Source organism: Nicotiana attenuata, chromosome 6, assembly GCF_001879085.1.
Source record: "Nicotiana attenuata strain UT chromosome 6, NIATTr2, whole genome shotgun sequence".
In the NCBI taxonomy this organism is placed as follows: Eukaryota; Viridiplantae; Streptophyta; class Magnoliopsida; order Solanales; family Solanaceae; genus Nicotiana; species Nicotiana attenuata.
This window is the reverse complement of record NC_031994.1, coordinates 97173449-97194129: the sequence shown is the minus strand read 5'-3', so window position 1 is coordinate 97194129 and position 20681 is coordinate 97173449. Positions and strand designations below refer to the sequence as shown.

Below are 20681 nucleotides of genomic sequence, written 5' to 3'. Positions count from 1 at the left end.
GACAACATGTTAAGTATATGGCAGCATAGAATACCTCTTGTTTCAAACCACCTACAGCTGCAGCTTAGATATTTGCCAATAGGTGTATATTCAATCGTGAAGACAAATGGATCTCTAGTGTTAAAACTCCTAAGCGAATAATCTGTTATAAATATTTCTCCACTACAAGGTTTACTTGATGATCTTCAGGGGTACTGATTTCACAATGGTACATTTCCTTAACTATACTTGAAAAAATTCAAACACTTCACGAGTATAACATGCTTGAAGTTTTTCCTCCCATGCGAATTTATACAAATATTTTGGTTCAAAGAACCTTGACCTATATTCAGCTTCCAATTCTTTCTTGAATTTAGCTCTTATGGCTCACTCATATTGCTAAACTGCTTCAAAGTGCTTTGGCGGGTGATAAATCCATCAAAGAAAGCATGCATTCCTTCACTTATTTGTGTGGACAACATCCCAACCCAAAAGTGGTCATTTAGGTATACAGGAACCCATTTTTCCTTCTCCAAATAAAGCTTATAAAATCAATCCCTTCCATCTAAGTTATATTTTGCAATATAATCAAACCATCTTCTCTCAAGCTCAGCAAAGGACTAAAGCCTTAAATTCTGCCTTTGCAATATTACCATCAAGAACTCCGCTTAATTTCATAGGCAACTTTGCGAATATGTGCCATATACAATATCTAAGTACCGTATTTGGCATCAATGAATTGATGACAGCCTTAATATTGTCACATTGGTCAGTCATGATAGCTAATGGATGAACATTGCTTAGAGCCCCAAGCCATGTGGAGAGCACCATTTTGTAACTTGTTATATCCTCACTAGACATAAGAGTGCATCCCAAAAGTATGTGACACCAACAAATGAAGCAAATGGCATATTGTATCGATTCACAAGGTATGTGGTATCAAGGCATATTACATCATGGAACTCCTCATATGCAACCTTAGAGTGTGAATGAACCCATACGATATTACGAAGTCGACCAAAACTATCCACATCTATGGAGTAGTAAAATTCTCTATCTTTTTGTTTCATGTCACTGAAGAACTTGAGAAATAATTGTCTGTCCCCTTCTTGCAATTGAAGCTTTCTACTCTTCAAAATATAATTTCTGCAGTCCTTTGGTGTACAACCCAGATTTTCGGGGCCACCAGCAAGTACTTTAGCAACTCTTATATTTTTTGAGGGTCTTAAGCCTGCAATATCTTCGGCTACAAAAGCTCTCTTAAGAGACTTACTAAGCGACATGTGTCCAGCCATCAATCGCGATAGTGTTGGTTCCAATTGATGATTATGCTTTTTAACCAACTTTGAAACATGCCATGAACCATTATCCTCCAAAATTCTATTTATTCTAGCATGACAGTTCCTTCTCTTGGTAACATGCTTATTCATTGGTTTCCTAGACCTATCACAACTATATTGCACATACCTTACAATATCACCATCCTTTTTTTGTTTGATGTTCTTTTGACAATGCAATACCCTGATAATCTTGTATGTTCTTTGTAAAAGTCAAACATAATATCCTTATTACTGAATTGTATTTCAATAATTGGACCTATTATAAGATCTTCTTCATTAAACTCATCAGACATTTCCCTATCCTCTCCACCTTCTCCCTCTTCCTATAAATAATGGATGTCATCGTCATCATCATCGTCAACATGATCTTCTCCATCATTGAAGTTGTCGTCTGAATCAATGTTGACCCACTCATCTTCATTTATCAAACTGTCGTCTGAATTCAACCGTAAAGATATGTGTAATGCATTTCTTAGTTGCCCCGACCTTGTTTCTAGGTTGTTATTCAAGTTTAATGGCTCCTAACTAGTTTCTTGGTTAGCATTTATGTTTAGGTTAAGGGAAGGGTGGTGAATTATGTGTTTGATGAACAGGGGCGGAGGCACATTCATCCAAGCGGTGACATCCGACACCGCTTCGTCGACAAATTCTTAATTAATTTATATATGTGCATGCAAATCTATGTTATAAAAAAAATTAACATCTCTTAACAATAGAGCTTCGTTGGTGCATTGGTAATGCACTGAAGTGTTCCTTTGGAGGTCATAGGTTCGCTACCCGTTAAGTCGATCCATTTTTTTGAAATTTTGAGCCTTATTTTGGATAAATGTAGAAGCCAGAAAGGCTTGATCCTTCGACTCCTCAAATGGAGTTACTAAACCAGCAGACCTGCTTTCGTTGGGCACATGTTGCTGCCAATAAAAAAAGAAGTATTTAATAATATTCTTTATGCGTCTATTACGGATAAATTTTAAAAACTGAAAATTCGTCGATGAAGATTTATAATAGTATACTTAAATTGGGTTTCTTTAAAATATGATCTTGTTACAGTAATATATTCATTCATTTACTTATTTAAATGTCGATATCACTTACTAAAAGTCCTGCGTACGCCCATGAAAGCTCTCTTATCATATGTGTATAGTATAACAAGGTTACTCGAATTTATATATCGTTTAAATTTTCGAAAAACAATGTACATATACATACGAAGGCTTTTGATCTTCCCATCCATATACATTTTATTTTAAAAAAATAAAAATACATAACAACATACGTATACATACGAATGCTTTTGATCTTCCCATGAGAGAATGATGATTTTATGGGATCAATAATTTGAGATAATCAATAGTTATTAGTTCGTTTGGGAGGAAATATTTTGGAGGAAAATAATGGTTGTCAAGCCAAATATGAAATCAAAGATTTTAAGGGTATTTTACGGGTGTGGCCATCGTTGGGCCATTATGAGTGTAGCCAAATAGCAGCTCTTATTAAAATTATGGACTCGAATTCAACATTTGTTGAGATTTAAATAAAAGAGTTTTACATATAAATTTATATTCCTAACTGCAAATACATCACCAGCTTAAGATCTTGAATCTAGATAGGGAGAGTTTCAAACGGCAAAGATACATAAGTCATAAAATCTTTAAGAAGTCATAATTGAAAAGCTATTTGACTCTCAAATAGAAAAAGTGTCACATAGCGAGAGTTCCTAACTGCAAATAATTCATTAGTCAACATATGATGTAACAAAAAATAACTTATGTTTGTTTTCCATCTTAACGAATTTACACTATTTATTTTCATGGGTTTGAAAGGGAAACCCGATTAACATGCGAAAAAGATTAAAATAGTCATCTTATGCCGTCACCTCTTTTTTGTTGTACCATAGCCCTGCTCACTCTTTATTGTATCATGTTTGTTGTCTTCCTTTTGTATTTGTTGGTCCTCTTTCCATCTATACATGATGCAAGAAAGAATAAAGATGCTTGTAATTTGTAAATAAAGTTTTGATATGTGATGTACATGTAGTTCTCTTTTTTCCAATGTAGGCATTCTTTAAAAAGAAAATCAATGTAAGCATTCTTTCAAATTATTTAGAAATAAATTCTCTATGACAAGGATTTCAAACACATACAACCATTTTTGAATCTTAAGAGTCATAGTTTTGAGATATGTCTCTGAGAAAAATTTACCATATCAGTAAATGACGAGTCTAGCAGTAGGACGAGCAACTTATAGAAGAGATAAAACTTTAAAATGCACAAGGACTTTGATTTTGGACTTTTTGATCTAAATCTTTTAGTTTATATTCCCCTTTTTCTTTTTTCATATATATATATATACACACACACACTCTTTGTTTATTTAAATTTTCTCATTATTTCTTACTAATTGACATGTAAAATAAATTATAAAATGGATTAGATATGTAAATTGAAAGCACACAATATTAGAAGACACAACCTAAAATTTCCTAACCTGAAATCAATCAAATGCAATTTATCAAAATTCTATTCAAGTAAGGGCTGATCTGCAAAAGAAAAATCTTTTTCTTAGAACGTATTTTTATTTTAATTAGCTGGATATCATTATTATTTAAAACATAAATTAAGATTCTCGTTAATTATGATATCTTCAATATTTTTAACTATAAAATAATTAATACGATTTATAGTTCTTTTTATACAATCTCTAAGTATGTAATTATTAAAAAAATCAAAAAATTTGATAATTGATCTCGTCCAAGTTCACACCTCAATTCAAGGTTATGAAACGATCGATTGCAATAGTAATACCCAACAAAGAGTCGGGGTCGAATTTCACAGGGAGCTATACGTGGGATTTAAGAGTATAGATTGCAGTGTATGCGTATGAACTATCTCAATTTACACTTCCACAAATTGGTGTTTGTTCTATGTCTATTTTAATCTAAGATTGCAAGATTAAGAATTGAAACTAATAAATTGTTTTTGTTGTTGTTTTTCAAATGTTATAAAAGGTCTAGGGCTATGACCTTCAACTAGGTGTTTGCCTAACGGGTTGTAAACTTTAAAGTTTGTTTTATTGGTCGGTGTGTGTTATAGATACCAACACTCAGGTACCCACTCAATACCTCTCGGTCAGATAGTGATTTTGCCCAATTTGTCTCTCTCAAGTCCAAATGGGTATTGAACAAAACGGTTGATACAAAGCTCAAGTCGAGTTTTACTATCTCTAGGTTCAACCCTTTAATTGGGACTATCAATCTCTTAATTTACCCAATTCTTGTTAGCCAAGTTTTTCTAGACTAAGTCTTTCTTTCTCAAGTAGAGACTAAGTGAAATAGGCATTAATTAATGTTTGCAACCATTAATTCTATAATTAGAAGCAAGAACAATGCTAAATAATAAACACCCGACCATAACCAAGCAATAAATCAAACATCCATTAAGATTACACTCTAGGGTTGAGTCACAACCCTAGTGAAAACCTAGCCACTCATGCTTAAGATGGAAGAAATAGAAGAAAAAATGATAATTAAACCCATATTGATAATTAAAATGATGAAATCTATATTCAAAAAGCTCAAAATAGCAAAAACTACTAAAGATAGTAAAGAAAGCTGTCTACTGTAGCTGCTGATGTAACAACTTGACCTAAAAAAGTGAAACAATTCTATTTATACAGGGCTAGAATTTTCGGACAAAAATGCCCTTTCGGAGGTTCTGCGATCGCACAATTCCATGTGCGGTCCGCACTTTGCTTCAGCCTGACAGGATTGGAAACTTGCGGCCGCATAATTCTGAACTGCAGCCGCACTTCTCTCTTTCTACGATCTGTGCATTTCTGAGTGCGGGCGCACATTGCTCTTCTACGGACCGCACAAATGTGTTTGCGGCTGCATAGCTGTTCTTCTGCGGCAGCACAATAATTGTGTGGTCCGCACTTCTGTTGAACTTGAGAGGCAGGTTCTCTGAACTTTTGCTCTTGCCCAGTTTCTGCGGCCGCGCATTTCATGTGCGGATCGCACTTTGCACAGGTCTCTGATATGAATTTCTTCACAATCTACGGCAGTAGATGATAATCTGTTGTCCACACTTCTGAGCTTTTGTGCTGTTTTGTCCTTGAGTTCAAATCACTCCTTCTTGAGTTGGATTTCATCTTGGGGGCTTATTTTCCAATATTCCTGCAATTAAGTGTATTTCATCAGTTTTCGAGAACAAATCAAACTGTCACGACCCCAGTTCGCCCTCCGTGAACTGTCGCGACGGCACCTAGTCGCTACAACTAGGTAAGGCTAACAAATACGGGAAAAGAAACAATTGCGGAAAAGAAAGTAATTAAAAACCGAGATAACAAGGTTAAACAGTGTTCAGATGTCATCTGGCATATAGCAGTACAAGAATCTCAATCTAACACTCCCAAAATCCGGAACCCCATGAATCACAAGCTAAAAAGATTTCATAATAAGCTCTAACTCCATAAATGTCTACCAACAAGGGTAAAATACAGAAAGGGCTATACCAGTGCTAAGAATAGAAAGGGTCTCTTCGGTCTGCGGACGTGGCAGATATACCTCGGAGTCTCTACAAAGCGCCTCGCCTCAAGCATGATAAGACTGAGTGGAAGTACCTGGATCTGCACATGAAAAAAACATGCGCAGATTGGCATGAGTACACCACAGCGGTACTCAGTAAGTGCCAGGCCTAACCTCGGTCGGGTAGTGACGAGGGAAGTCAGGGCCCTACTGAGGTTAAATGAAATACAAGGTATGACAGTATAGAATAAGGCAGTATAGTAAGTGCAACAGTAAGAAGTAACACAGGATAGAAAGAACAACAACAGCTATAACAGAGACAAAATAATCACGGAAAAGGAATACAACTCACACAGAGATAACAACAGGGGATCTCCCAGGATACCGTCCTGTAGTTCCAAATATAAATAACCAGTGGATCTCCCGGGATACCGTCCCGTAGTCCAACTTAGTGCGCGGGGATCTACCGGAATCCCGATCCGTAGTCCCAAATGTAAATACTCAGTACTGGGGGAATCTACTGGGTGTAGTCCCGTAGTCTCAATGTAAAAGTGCAGGGGGATCTCCCGGAATACAAATCCGTAGTCCCAAAGTAAACATACAGGGGGGATCTCCCGGGATACCGTCCCGTAGTCCCAAAGTAAATACACAGCAGAAACAAGAAGAATACTTAATTCAATCAAATTTCACACCAAGGTAAAACAGGCATTTCTAACCTAGCATGTTGCACATAATTCAAATAAGGCAGTTGAGCAATTAAGCAATTAAGTCAATTAGACATGCTTCCCTAAGCTAACAGTAGGCTTAAATTGCAAGTAGTATAAACAGGAAAGGAAACACAATTTTTAGTTACTTAATAAAAATCGAATTTTCAACAATTAGCACAAGTATGCACTCGTCACCTCACGTACAAGGCATTTCAAATATCAACAATACCAAATCCTAAGGGGAATTCCCTCACACAAGGTTAGGCATGCCACAAACACAATTCAAGCCTCAACTACCGCTTTACCTCTTGATTCCACCACCAATTCGCTTGTATCTAGCCACAAGTTACTTACTATATCAATAAATGCTAAATGAATCAATTCTAATGCATAAAAATAGGTTTTCTAAAGTTTTTCCCCAAAAAGTCAAAAATCAACCCTGGGCCCACATGGTCAAAACCTGAGGTTCGAACCAAAACCCGATTACTCATTCACCCACGACTCAAATATATAAATTATTTTGAAATCGGACCTCAAATTGAGGTCTAAATCCCCAAATTTCAACATTCTTAGGTTTTACCCAAAATTCCTAATTCCACCATGAAAAACCCTAGATTCTAGGATGGAATCTTGTAAAAAGAAGTTAAGAAGTGAAAGGAATGAGTTTAAAATCACTTACTTGTGTTGTGGGAAAGAAAGAGTGTTTGAAAAATCGCCACTTATGTTTTAGGTTTCTGAAAATGGAAAAATAACGGAAAGGTCCCGTTTATATACCCCTCTCAGACCCTCACCGCGGACCGCATAAACAGGACGGCGGCCGCGGAGCTCCAGCGCGGACCGCGAAAAGTCGAGCGCGGCCGCGAAGGCTTGGCCTTGCTCACCGCGGACCGCACAAATCCCACCGCGGTCGCGAGAAATCACTGCGGACCGCAAAGTCTGGTTCAGAGAACTGCAACTTCTCTGAACCTACAACAGTTATTTTTTCTAAGTCTAAATGCACTCCGAAGCCTATCCAAAACTCACCCGAGCCCTCAGGGCTCCAGATCAAACATGCACGCAAGTCCAAAAATATCATACGGACTTGCTCGTGCGGTCAAATCATCAAAATAACATCAATAACTATGAATTTAGCATCAAAATCAAAGAAAAATCTCATGAACTCTTAAGTTCAAATTTTTAACAACCGATGGTCCGATTCATGTCATTTCAAGTTCGTTTCTTACCAAATTTTACAGGCTCAACTTAAATCCCATATAAGACCTGTACCGGGCTCCGGAACCAAAATACGGACCCGATACCATCAAATTCCAATACATTCAAATTTCCAAAGACTCTAAATATTTCAGTTAAATAATTTTCTTCAAAATTTCATTTCTCGGGCTTGGGACCTCGGAATTCGATTCCGGGCATAAGCCTAATTCCCATATTTCCTACGGACCCTTCGGGACCGTCAAATTACGGGTCCGGGTCCGTTTACCTAAAATGTTGACCGAAGTCAACCTAAATTCATTTTAAAAGCAAAATTCATCATTTTTCATAGATTTTTGCATAATGGCTTTCCGGATACACGCCCGGACTGCGCACGCAATTCGAGGTGAGACAAAAAGGAGGTTTTAAGGCCTCGGAACATAGAATTTATTTCGAAAACAAGTGATGACCCTTTTGGGTCATCACACAATCGCTTTTGGACTAAAATGAAAGCTAAAAGGGCTAATAAGTAGTCAAAATCCCCACTTATCAACTCCACCAAACTTAAGTTTTTGCTTGTCCTCAAGCAAATAAAGTAATTCCCACCTCCACAAGTTAAGAGCTATTCCATCTAATCAAAGATGCATCAATCACACATCAATTAGGACCAACAATTACCCACAACACTTATGAATTATCAACAAGGCAGCAGGTTGAACTTTTAAGCAAAAATAGTTCTAATATGACACTTGAGCATCAAGAGTTGACTTCATTCTTCAAGGAAGCTCGCTCTTTCATGTCAGTCATTGTGGATCCCAAACTCCTCCTCCTCTACTTTCCATTAGCATATCTCACTTAAGAATGTAGCACTCAATTCAATGATTGGTGAAAGGTTTGCTCATCTCTCTCAAAAGAATGTCGCAAGTACAGCTCTAAGTACCATATGCTTGCCCCTCATGTAGATCACCACTAATGTAAGCTCACTCGGCTTCAAATTACGTAGGACTTTTTCGGAATGCAATGAAGGCTTTTGGACTAAGGTTGGATATGTTATGATAGAACGGGTTCATCTTTTCTTAAGCACTCCATTTTCTCTTATCGGCTCATATTTTGCCAACTCTTTGAGGCGTTTTCTTTTCCTTAGGGGAACTAGAGAGACTTAACATCACTCTTTCTTGATCATGCTATTCATTTTCTCCTTCTTTGCTTTCTCAATTGTTTGCATCATTACTTTTCTTTGAATCCCTTCAACTCTTCAACTTATTCACTTTCTTTTTGCATTTTTCTTTTTGTTCTTTCTTTCTTTTTCTTGCCTTTCCTTCTCTTTATTTCTTTTTCTCTTTTTTGTGCCTTTATACCTTTTCAAACTCCTCGTCTCTCCCCCAAACTTATGTTTTTAGCCAATTATTTCTCAAGAGTGTTAAGGAAATCTCGGGTGCCAAGAGAGGGTCACAACAAAATGGGTAAAGGCTTGTAACATGGTTATCAAATGAGAAAGGTTTTTAGGCTCAAATGGGTTGACTAGGGATAACAATATTGGTGGGCCATGGAAAATTTCAAGCGGGTCAAGGGGAGCCTACAATCACTTCTCAAGCCAAGCAAAACTTAAAGTTTCACCTCAAAACACATGCGGGGCAAGTTCTAGACCATTCACACGGGTACTTGAACTTGCAACAAAAATATCTCACCTCTCACACAGCTGGATTGTTAAAGAGAATAGAGTCGAGGGCCCACAAAGACCATATTCAAGATTGAAAATCACTATGGTTCGACTAAACCACTCGATGATTGCTTAAGTCAACACAAGAGTCAGAAGGTCACTAACTAGAGCTATTTATTTCCAAAAAACTTGTTTTTAATCATAAGCACGTAGTTAAGTGTGTTGGTACCAAGTGAAGCATGTTTGACTCTTCGAGCCTGACTCAATTAGGTCTTTTAATTCATTATTACTACTATTCTTACCTAAACACCAAAAACGGACTCAATCCCTTAAGAAGGTTGTTACGCCATCCATCGTTGGGAAGAGTCACCCGGTTCACACAAAAACTACCTTTGAAAAGAACTGTGACATTAAAAAAATCAAAGGCTTATTGTCCACTAAAACATAAAAAGAAGCTACTGGACTAAAAAGAAGTTATTAGATAAACAAGAAGCTACTAAATTAAACATTGACTAATAAGAAAACAGAATAAAGAAGCTACAAAGCAAACTACTAAAAGCATAATGAATATACATAATGAGAAACGAAAAGAGAGAATATATGCATCAATAGAGAGAGGGGGAGAGGAGGGAATATATACATGATAAAGAGAAAGAAGAAAATATTGTCAGTTATTATAAACCAAATGTCTAGAAATCATCCAAATAGCAAATAAACTCCACCCCCCTCCCCCCCCCCCCCCCGTAAAAATAAGCATTGTCCACAATGCTTAACAAAATAAGAATTTAGAAGGGTAGGAGTGAAGAGGACTCCCTATGTGGCCTTGAAAATCTCCGTGTCCATAGCAGTGTCACCGCCCTCAGTCTCCTATAACTGGATCTCATCATCCTCGGCTCTGAGAGTAACTGGGTGGGTGAACATCTGGTGCACCGCCAGCAGTGTCGGCAGCCAGGTCTGGCTCCTCAGACTGGCCAGCTGGTGCCACTGGAGCTGATGGTGCTGCTGGATCTACTGGTGCTGCTGGATATGTCTCCATCAGCATATCAAATGGGAGATCACCAGTTGATGCTATCCTGGTCACCTCTCTTCTCAGTCTGTCCACTGATTTCTTGGATGCCTAGGATTTCTTTATCTTCTTTACCTGCTTCCCAAGCTCCTCAATCACTACTCCATGTGCTACCAATGTGTTCATGATGGTGAGCTGGTTCTCCAAGATCTTCTTCAATGTATCCTCTATTGTCGGAGGAATCTGGGGTGTCGGGGTGGATGACTGTGCTGCAACAGCACTAGATATGTCAGACAGCTTTGCAGTGGTTGTCTTCATCCAGTTGTTGAGGCTCTCTAGTGTCTGGGAGACTCGCAGCGCAGATAGTGGATGAGTGGGCATGGGCACCTACTTCAAAGCCGAGGTGGACGGCGCTAATGCTGAAGGATCTGAAGAAAGAGGTGGAAGCATAGCTGCTGTACTGGCAGAAGGCACGACCGAAGTGGAAGGCATACTTGCTGACTCTGTAGCTACCACCGAAGGTTCATCAGACTGGCCTACGGTAGTAGTCGGCTGACCCTTTTTCTTTGGGTTCCTCGAGTCCATCAGAGAATACCGAGAGAAGGGCTTCTTTTCCAGAACCTTTATGTCAAAATCCCTCGGCTCCACCCCCACATCCGTAAGGCACTCAGTAATAGTGTTGGGATACGGGTAGGAGGTGTCAGCTTTCCCGGTGACTACAGACATGTTGGCAATATCACAGCACCCATATTGATTGGGTACCCGACCATGATAGAGGCGACTAGCACTGCCCGCTGAATAGGAAGATTTGTTTCATTCTGGCACGGGTCTAGTCTGCTGCATACGAAAGTTTTCCATCCCTTTGCCTCGAAGTTCAGGGTGTTCCTGTGAATAGGAACCCCTACTGTGATCCATGGTGGTGGTGGACCCGGGGCTGCTGGAATCTCAGCTAGCCATGGGTGAGCTGCATCTCCCATAGCCAGCTTTTCCAAGTACTGCACCGGCTCAACATCCTCAAACCCCAAGTAGGTATTTAAGGCGTTCTGGTCAAATCTCACCTTCAGGTTCCTCACTTTTGTCACCATGGTCCCTTTCTTTATGTGCGCCACATTGGCGTAGAATTCACGGACCAGATATTCTTGGCGTCAATTACACTCTGGGTGAACCACATCCCCCCCTTCCGCTCTCGGAACTGTCTCAAAACTGCCGGATTATACTTGTCAAAATCTTTCAATAGGAATTGTCGCGATCTCACCGGCCACCACTTTCGGAAGCTAGTGAAGGTAGCTATACTGACGAATCTATCTTTCTAAATTTCTTTCTTCTTCGACCTCTCAAGGCCGGCAACTTTGGTATCACCCCTCGGCCATCATCTGGGATATCATCCACATCCACTGTAGTAGCTGGCGCGTCGGGGGCAGGTGTAGATGAGGCTCTGAAGCCTGACTGTCACCTTCCGAACCCTCGAAAGTGCTCTCAGAGGTGGAAGGCTTGTCTCGGAGTTGAAATATCCCCTGAAGCTGCTGTGGCTGTGATTGAACAGCAGGCTGCTCTTGCACTGAGTCGCCCTCCGATGCTTCCCTAGACGGGACATAAGAGCTTGATTCGGCTGGCTCTGCAGCTCTACCCCGGCCGGTTGTCGCCTTTTTAGATATAGCTCTTTGAAGGGCGAGGGGTAAGGTACTCTAGCCTCGGCCATGGGAAGGTTCATCCCTCCCCTTTGATGTATCACTATGACCACGTGATTTAACCATTTTCTGCAACTAACAACAGCAGGAGTCAGTTCTAAATCAAGTGCAAATGAACAGAAAGTCATAGAACAACACATGTTTCAACATGGGGAAGTGCGGTCCGCACAAATGCAAGTGCGACCACAGGTTGGGTTATGCAGACCGCATAATTTTAAAGTGCGCCGCATTGATGAAATTGCGGTCCGCACAATTTTGAGTGCGACCTCTGAATTGAAGTGTGGTCCACACATTTCTTAGTGCGACCGCACTATGAGTACCTCAAAGTAGCAACTCTCTTAAGACAGAGATATGCATGATCTGCGGCCGCACACACTTTTCTGTAGTCGTGGTTGAATATCTGCGGACCGCATAATTTTAAGTGCGGTCTGCACAATCTTGCCTCACCAACAGCCCTAATCTATACTTCTGCGGACCGCACATTTCAAAATTAAATCGGGCAGAGTCTTTTAGGTTTTCAATTTTATGCACAAATTGGACATGGTAGTAGCAATTAAACATGATAAACAAGATACCAATTCCCCAAATTGCAGTTAGGAGTTTACCCAAAACAATTTACACCCCACATGGATATAAAATTGACTTCTAGTAACAATTGGTCTAAACTAACCTAAAAGAAAAAATTGTAAATTAAACTAGAAAATTGAAAAGTTCTATGAGAAATTGATCATACCAGATATGAACGAGTGCAACTAACTGATAACAGATGTGTGTAGAGTGTGGCAGATGATCGAACAGAAAATTTCAAAGTGTTAGAGTTTAGAGTGCTCAGAGAGGGAAAACCTTGTACATTAGCCCAAGGCTACTATTTATACTAGCAGGCAGACGTTGGAAAAACAAAGGAAGAGTGCGGCCGCAGAATTCCTTCTGCGGTCCGCACTCCGTTACTTGGAGGCTCAGCTGCCTTGATGATCTGCGGTATGCACATATTGTGGTGCGACCGCAGAGTTTGACTGCGGACCACATAATTTGGTGTGCGGCCGCAGAATGTCTAGTTCTCTGACAGATCAAACTTCAGAGAGTTTGTATTTTCCCCATTCAGTTTGTGAGGCTGCAGTTGCCTTCTACTGTAGCATCTAAAATCGTGTGGTCCGTACTTTTTCTATACTTAGCCAATTTTTCTGAGCACAATTCGTTTAAAGTACACTCATTCCTGCAGCACTCTTCAAATTCAGTTAGCACAAAATAAGACCTATCTAAAGAAGAAGAAAAGAAAAGAAAAAAAAAATTGACTAGTAGCAATTAAAACCGGGAAAACAAACAATTTGAGTCTAGTAGCAGATTCGCTTAGGCTGAAACGACACCGCACCTTGCGTTTCGCAACCACCGAATCCTTCATAGTCCGTATATAGCTTGTAGTATAAATAGCAAAGCTTGTTCATTTGTTCCTCACTCACTGACAGTAGCGTTCTTCGGAAGCTCGAATATCTAGAGAAAGAGCATATTCACCAAGGTATCTTTTGTATCAAATATCAATTCTTCAACTAGCTTTGATTCATTCAATTACTTGTATATTTCAATCAATTTGAAAATCAAAGACATATCTCACATTTCTGTAAGCAGATCTCGTCTGATTTGTTTATGCATTTAGTTAGATGGCATGTCGAAAGGCCGATCCAACATGCATATATTATATTTCCACCGGGTTTTAGATCCTGGATCAGTATGAGTGCTATTAACACTGAACACAAGTGCATTCGTAGTTTATGATTCTGCATACTATCCGTTTGATTTGATGCGGTTAATTTTAAAGTGAGATATTTTTTGTTTAAATCTTTTAAGTTTTTAGAGTAGACTGATGTTGAAGTATAATTGAATTTGATCAACCAAATTCTGAAGCCAAGTTTAATGGATAGTCAAGTTGATAATCGGGATCTAAGTAATGGGGCGATCTGAGCTTTTGTTTGTTTGGTTGTGAATTCAGTTTATGCTAGAACCATCAGTTGTTGCTTGAAGTGCCCATTGGTGGATCAAGCGCCTCCACTAGTTTTGACTCAGCCTAAGATATCTATAGTTGCATAGGTGTAAAAAGATTTTTATTCATATTAAGTTTGAACTCATTACTACAGTATACAAAGAAGCGTGCCAGGGGCTGATGTAGGCTTTTTAAGATATGGGTTCGGCAGAATCTAGTTGAGAAATTCACTAAATATTGTACAAAAGTTAAATTCAGAACTCAATTACTAGCATTTGAGGTCGTTGTCCTAGAATCCCAAACCCTTAAAGTTCAAATTTTGGATATGCCTTTGGACTGTGCAGTGATACAACCATTGCATAGACGTGCCTGTAGTCATTTCTAATTGTCTTGATTGACTTGGATTTTTGTTACAAAAGTGGTTATCAACAACTGATTCTTTTTACGTTGTGGTTGCTCTTTGCGGTAATTTACTCTTAATGGCATTCATTTTTGCCTTTATCTTAATAAATTCAGATTTTTCATTTTTTTGGTCATTATCCCAATTGGTTGGCTTGGCATCTAAGTGTGTAGTTTTTGATAACTTCTGCAAATTCTTTTGACTATATGTTGATGCTACCCATCCTTAGCTTCAACAATAAGAGAAGTTTTACGTCTTATTATCTTTAAGCATCATTATTATCAAGGCTTTCCGCTATAGCTGGATAAATTACTGGATTAATAAGTGATCTATTTCCATGTAAATGTACTTCCTTAGGATTTTAACTTTTATGTTGCTATAAACTGATGCAGTAAAGCAGAAGAATGGAAGGCACAGTCTTCGCCCCTGCTTTAGAAGGAATCAAACATGTCAAGTCTGAGGAAGGAGTAATGCTTACCAAACCTTTCTTAGATGTCTGCAAACACATCTTACCCATTATAGGTACTATATCTGGTGCTTTTACTTGGGGTTTATAATCTGTTCTCCTGTGTTTCATTTGACATCCAAGTGCTTCACTGATCCCCTTTGCTTTGACTTCTTCATGACTAGTCAAATGTAAACAAAAAAAATTAGTATGGTATTTTAATTTTATGAAGAGTCTTGCTTAAGCTTCTTCGTAGTGCTGATATTTCATTCTCAAGATCAGATACTCTGGATAAGCTCCTTCCTTTTTTTCTTTTGCTTTGTCAATCTAATGCTTGATGTTAATTTTCCCAATAAAATCCAGTTATGATATTGATCAAATTTCACCATAACCCTCTTATAATTTATGAAAGAAATTAGGGTGTCGCAATATCTACCTTATGATGTTTCAATCTTGGCAAGTATGATATTGATGGCAGTTAAACATTAAAAAGAAGTATAATATGATGGCATTTGCATTTTTGACCACCTGAGCTTTCAAGATGAAGCTCGAAGAAGCTGATATGGTAAACCATAAAGGTGGTTTTTGGTTAAAAAAAATTTGAAGTACAGTTTCAACCAAAAAAATTCAATTTTTTCCAAAAGTTGTTTTAGAACCTAATACCAAGAAAGAATAGCTTTTTAGCTTTTGCAGAACTGTAGAACTTTACAAACCTCTAAAACTTTTTCTTTCTTGGTATTTGGCTGAAAAACATTTTTTTGCTTAAGATAAAAGTTAGAAAATTTGATTTTTTTCTTTCCAAAACAAGTCTTTTTTGGTTAAAATTTTGAAGCAAACGCCAAGCTGGAAACTCCTTTTACTCGTAAATGTTAGTTGCAATTTAAACTTGGGAATAGAATTTTATGCAGGCTCTTCCTTACGGAAAATGTAATGGTAATTTGTCAAAGTATATTCTTTTCTTCTCTCTTCTATGTTGCATAAAGCTTTACCCCGTGTCAGTTTCCTTTGTAAAGCATGCTGAAAACTCATGCTTTGTCAGTTTTGTCTTCTACATCTCAAAAGCATGCTGGAAGCATGTTAACTGATTATCCCTTTGTTTTAATCCAAATCTAGAGAAGTTTGGAGCTGCCATGGCATTGGTCAAGTCTGATATTGGTGGAAATATAACGGTCAGTCTCCCATTGCCAATTATCTGAACATTTCCAGATGTTTTGCTTGCTTATTTTCTTTTGCTCAAATTCTACCTGCTAATACTCGGTAATATTGCTTTTGAGTTTGGAGTTCACAACATTTCTTCTAGTAAAGTCTCTTTTCTTCCTCTCATGCTCCCTCATTAATTAATTCATTTAATTTCGGGGATTCCGGATAATATTCTCTTTTGATCCTTCTCTCTACCACTTGCCTTCCCTGAATGAACAGGAAAGCCATGTTAGAATAATTGTTTCCAGGAATCCAGCGTGTCTGAATTAATGGCCTTTTATCACAGTTTGTAGAGTAGTTATCTTGAGAACAATGAGTTTATTTGGCCAGGCAACTGAACTAGCTCGACCTTGGTTTTTAACTTCCTATACTATGGAAATACATATTCTTAGGCACTTTATCCTTGAACCATGCCATGCAAATGGTTTCTATTCACTTATCTTGCTGCATGGTGCAAGAAGAGGTTGAAGGAAACCCAGTCGATCTTTCTTTTTCTGTTTTTGAAATTGGTAGATGCTTCATTTCTAAAATCTGGTATTGAATATTGATGCTGCAGAGGTTAGAAAACAAGTACTTGTCAAACCCAACAAAATATACGAATTTGTACAGCATGGTGCAAGAAGAGGTTGAAGCGAAGACAGCAAAAGGCTCTTCCAGTTGCACAAATGGTCTTCTTTGGTTGACAAGGTTGAGAATAATTCTCCATCTCATTTTACATGATCTCTTTTGTGGTAGTTATTCATCTCCTCGATGATGTCTTTTCCCATGCTCAGAGTTTACTCATACAAATCACTCAGCAGCATCCATGTCCAAATTCTCACATGCATGCTGTTCTACAATGCATTAGAATTCTGGTCAACTGAATTACAATTAAAAGAATCTGTCATTATGTCTTTAGGGCTATGGATTTCTTGGTGGAGCTGTTTAGGAATTTACTGGAGCATGGGGACTGGGCGATGTCACAAGCTTGCTCTGATTCTTACAGCAAGACCTTGAAAAAGTTTCATGGATGGTTAGCGAGTTCAAGTTTTTCGGTAACTGTTTCATATGCCCTGAACTTCGCTGCTAGTGCTATTGATCTGGAACAGTTGCATCTTTTCCCATACTTCTTTCCATGCAAACTATGAGACTCTACTTTTCTCTGGTCTTGGAATGTGGTTGCTACTATTGATCTTTGCAGAAGAAAATCCATGTTGGGTTATTTGGTTTTCCAGTTACCAATATTATCTGCTTAACCGGTATATTCTTTTCTTCTGTAATAGTTTTAAGATCTGTCATAGGCAGTCAAATGCACAATTTAGCTTCAGTATTGTTTCCTACTATATGAATGTTAGTCTAAGCCCAGTGACCTTATATGCTGCTGCTGACTAATGGTGTGAACTGCACTTTACTGATATATTATATAGGGGAAAATACTTTGATCTTTCTGCCATCCTCCTTTTTCTCTATATTTCCTCTCATATTCATGTTGGATTAGTTATTCTATAAAATGCTTTCTTCTCTTGTCGACTCGGACGTTTTTTATTTCGCGCTTGAGAGGAAGTCGCAGTTTACTTTACTTTTTTTTTTTGCTTTCACTCTGTTATTAAAATTTAAACTGAAGTATGACCAACCAGCCAGACATCTGTTTCTGTTTATTGCTATTTTTGAAGTTGAACTCTCTCTCCCTCTCTCTCTCTCTCTCTCTCTCTCTCTCTCTCTCTCTCTCTCTCTCTCTCTCTCTCTCTAACAACACTGGATTGTAATTACAGGTGGCAATGAAGCTCGCTCCAGATAGGAAGAAATTTATGGATGTAATATGTGGGACTGGTGATATTGACAGTGACATTGGACAGTTCTGTACTACTTTCTCACCGCTTCTCGAAGAGAACCACAAGTTCTTGGTAAGATTTTTTATTGGCGGATATTCATCAGATAGATGCTTGGATTTTTTCCTGGGCTTACATTATTGTAGTTGTTCTTTCCCACCCCCACCTAAAGAACGAAAAGAAAAAAGAACTTGCTCCACTTTCCGACACATTGATCTTTTAGATGTTCCTGGATCCGCTTCCAGGGGTGGAGCTAGAGTATGCCTACGGGTTCAGACCGACTGAGTAGCTTTTCCTGTATTTATATTAGGAAATTCATTAAGTATGTATAAATATTTAATTGTGAACCAATAACTAAGAGGAGATATAGGTTCGATGGTAAGTTCAAAACAAACTCGATGGTAAGTTCAAAACAAACTTCTCAAATCGGTATAGCTAGTTGTCTTCAATTTTCACTGCAGGACTGATTAACTAGTGGAATAGCTGAAGGGCCTCTAGTATCATGTTTTCTTGCATTTCAATCCAGGGAATATAAACGGTGACAGTAAAATTTGTTTACCATTGTTGCCATTGCAGGCCAGCGTAGGAATGGATGATCTGAAAGCATCTTAAGTCTAAAGGAAGTTTGCAACTCAGTTGAGATTCATCCACACTGTGAGAAACTTCTGAAACAACCATACTTCTGCTTTATCCTGTTGTACCATGAGTAGATATAGCATCAGACATGAACTTTCTTGTCGGAGGACATTGGTTTGTAACTTAAAATTGAAGGAACTGGATTGAGGGCAATAAGTAATTCTGGAGAATAGTGTTTTGACTCAAATATTTAATTTCATTTTCCAGATCATGATCACCTCTTGTGATTTTACATGTTTAAGGACTTCAAGTGAATGTATCGTTCAGTAAAGTATTATTACCGCATAGTTCTATTCATTCGTGTAAATTACAAGTTTGCTGTCCTATTTCAACATATTAAGATTGTACAGCTACTTATAGAAAAATACAAACCCATATATGGCTAAAGTAACCAATACTTAAGGGTGTAGCCTAGCGACCAATGTAGCGGGTAAAGTGAACTATGGGAAAAATTTCAAAATTTTCAATTCCAGCAGAGACAGTTCTGGTGGGTATAGTTACTCGGTACTTGAGCTGGTGAGAGGTAGCACGCATTCTATGAAATAGTCAGATGTATGCAAGTTAGTTTGGACACCACCGTCTAAAGGAAACTAAAATAATGATATCACAATTTCCGTATTAAATAAACTTCTCGAGCCTAACCAATGAAGGCATAGGATTATAGGATGGATTAAGATTGCCAAAACATTGTTAATTGATCTATTATTGTTATTATTATTATTATTATTATTATTATTATTATTATTATTATTATTATTATTGTTCCTTTTAACTCTGCCTAAATTATAACACAAACGCAGGGGTGGCCCTTCCATAAAGCAAGTAAAGCAACCGCTTTAGGCCTCATATTTGTGGGGGCCTCATTTTTTGTTGCACCTAATAGACTGTGTATACGTCTAAAAAAGAGTTCCGTAAAGTGAAAAAGTTTGATTTCCTTCTAATAAATATAGAGAAGAAAGATTTGCAACTGCTATGATTTCTACTAAGGAAATTGCACTTAAAATGAATATTGAACCCGAATTTCGTAAGAAACGTGTGATATATAGGAAGTAACAATTTGATGCAAATGTTGATAATGAAATCTCAAAATCTTTCGAAGAGTCCTTTAGAGTTAATTACTTTTATACATAATAGACAAGGTTATTTTTTCACTTCAAAATAGATTTGAACAATTCGAAGCATATGAAAATATTTTTGATTTGCTATTTGGCAGTAAAAACTAAAATCACTAGATGTTGGAAATTTGAAAAAATATTGCCTTAATCTTGAATGTTCCTTAAAGCATAATAATCAATTCGATATTGACGGTTTAGATTTATTTTCTGAATTAGAAGTGTTGAGAAAAATAGTACAATTAGAAGATAACAGTTTAATTGATACACTTATCAAATAAAAAGATCTAATTCTTTTCCAAATGCCTAAATTACTTATGGAATAATGTTCATAACTCAAGTTACCATTGCTTCAGCGGAAAGAAGTTTTCAAAATTAAAATTGATAAAATCTTACCTAAGAACAACAATGTCACAAGAAAGGTTAAGTGGATTAGCTATAATGTCAATTGAGAAATACTTATTAGGAGTTATTGATTATAAGAAAATTAAATAACTTTGTATCTAAGAAAAACTTAAAAAAAATAGACTTCAAATAAATAATAATAAAAAATTAAAAAGTTAAGGCCCCTCATAAAGTTTGGCTTTAGGTCACAAAATTTGTCGGGCCGCCCCTGCACAAACGGGTAGGATTAGAATTATAGCCTAATGGTCGAAATTCCACCTTTACCCTTTAATATTTTATTTGCAGCATTTGATCCGACAAAAATTGACAACAAAATTAAAATCAAAAGACCAAAGAATTTAGGGAAATTAGAAGCTATGTCCATTTATAAGTAGCTCATTACAAAAATTGGCCAATTGATAAAATATTACTAATATTAGCCAATTAGCTATTTGTAGCAAAAAAATATTAAATTTTTGCTTTGTTTTGAGTGGGTGTTATTAGAATAGATTGGGCACAACTTAAGGAGCTTGAATCTCATTTTTGGGATGATTTGCTGAAGTTTTGAGGTGGTTTGAATTGAAAATTCGAAGTAAAAGCTGAACATGAAAAAAAATGATACGTGTAT

At 37.6% G+C, this 20681-nt stretch overlaps 2 protein-coding genes across 2 annotated transcripts; one reads left to right on the top strand and one right to left on the bottom strand.

The window, feature by feature from the left end:
- LOC109228139 (protein FAR1-RELATED SEQUENCE 5-like) lies at positions 822-1409 on the bottom strand. Its single transcript, XM_019393319.1, has one exon. The coding sequence runs from the start codon at positions 1407-1409 to the stop codon at positions 822-824; it is 588 nt and encodes a 195-aa protein (XP_019248864.1).
- On the top strand, positions 13502-18852 carry LOC109227542 (glycolipid transfer protein 1). Its single transcript, XM_019392744.1, has 7 exons — positions 13502-13606; positions 14861-14990; positions 16027-16082; positions 16670-16800; positions 17012-17147; positions 17865-17996; positions 18498-18852. Exons 2-7 carry the CDS (start codon positions 14873-14875, stop codon positions 18531-18533), a joined length of 609 nt encoding a protein of 202 aa, XP_019248289.1. The 5' UTR covers positions 13502-13606; positions 14861-14872; the 3' UTR covers positions 18534-18852.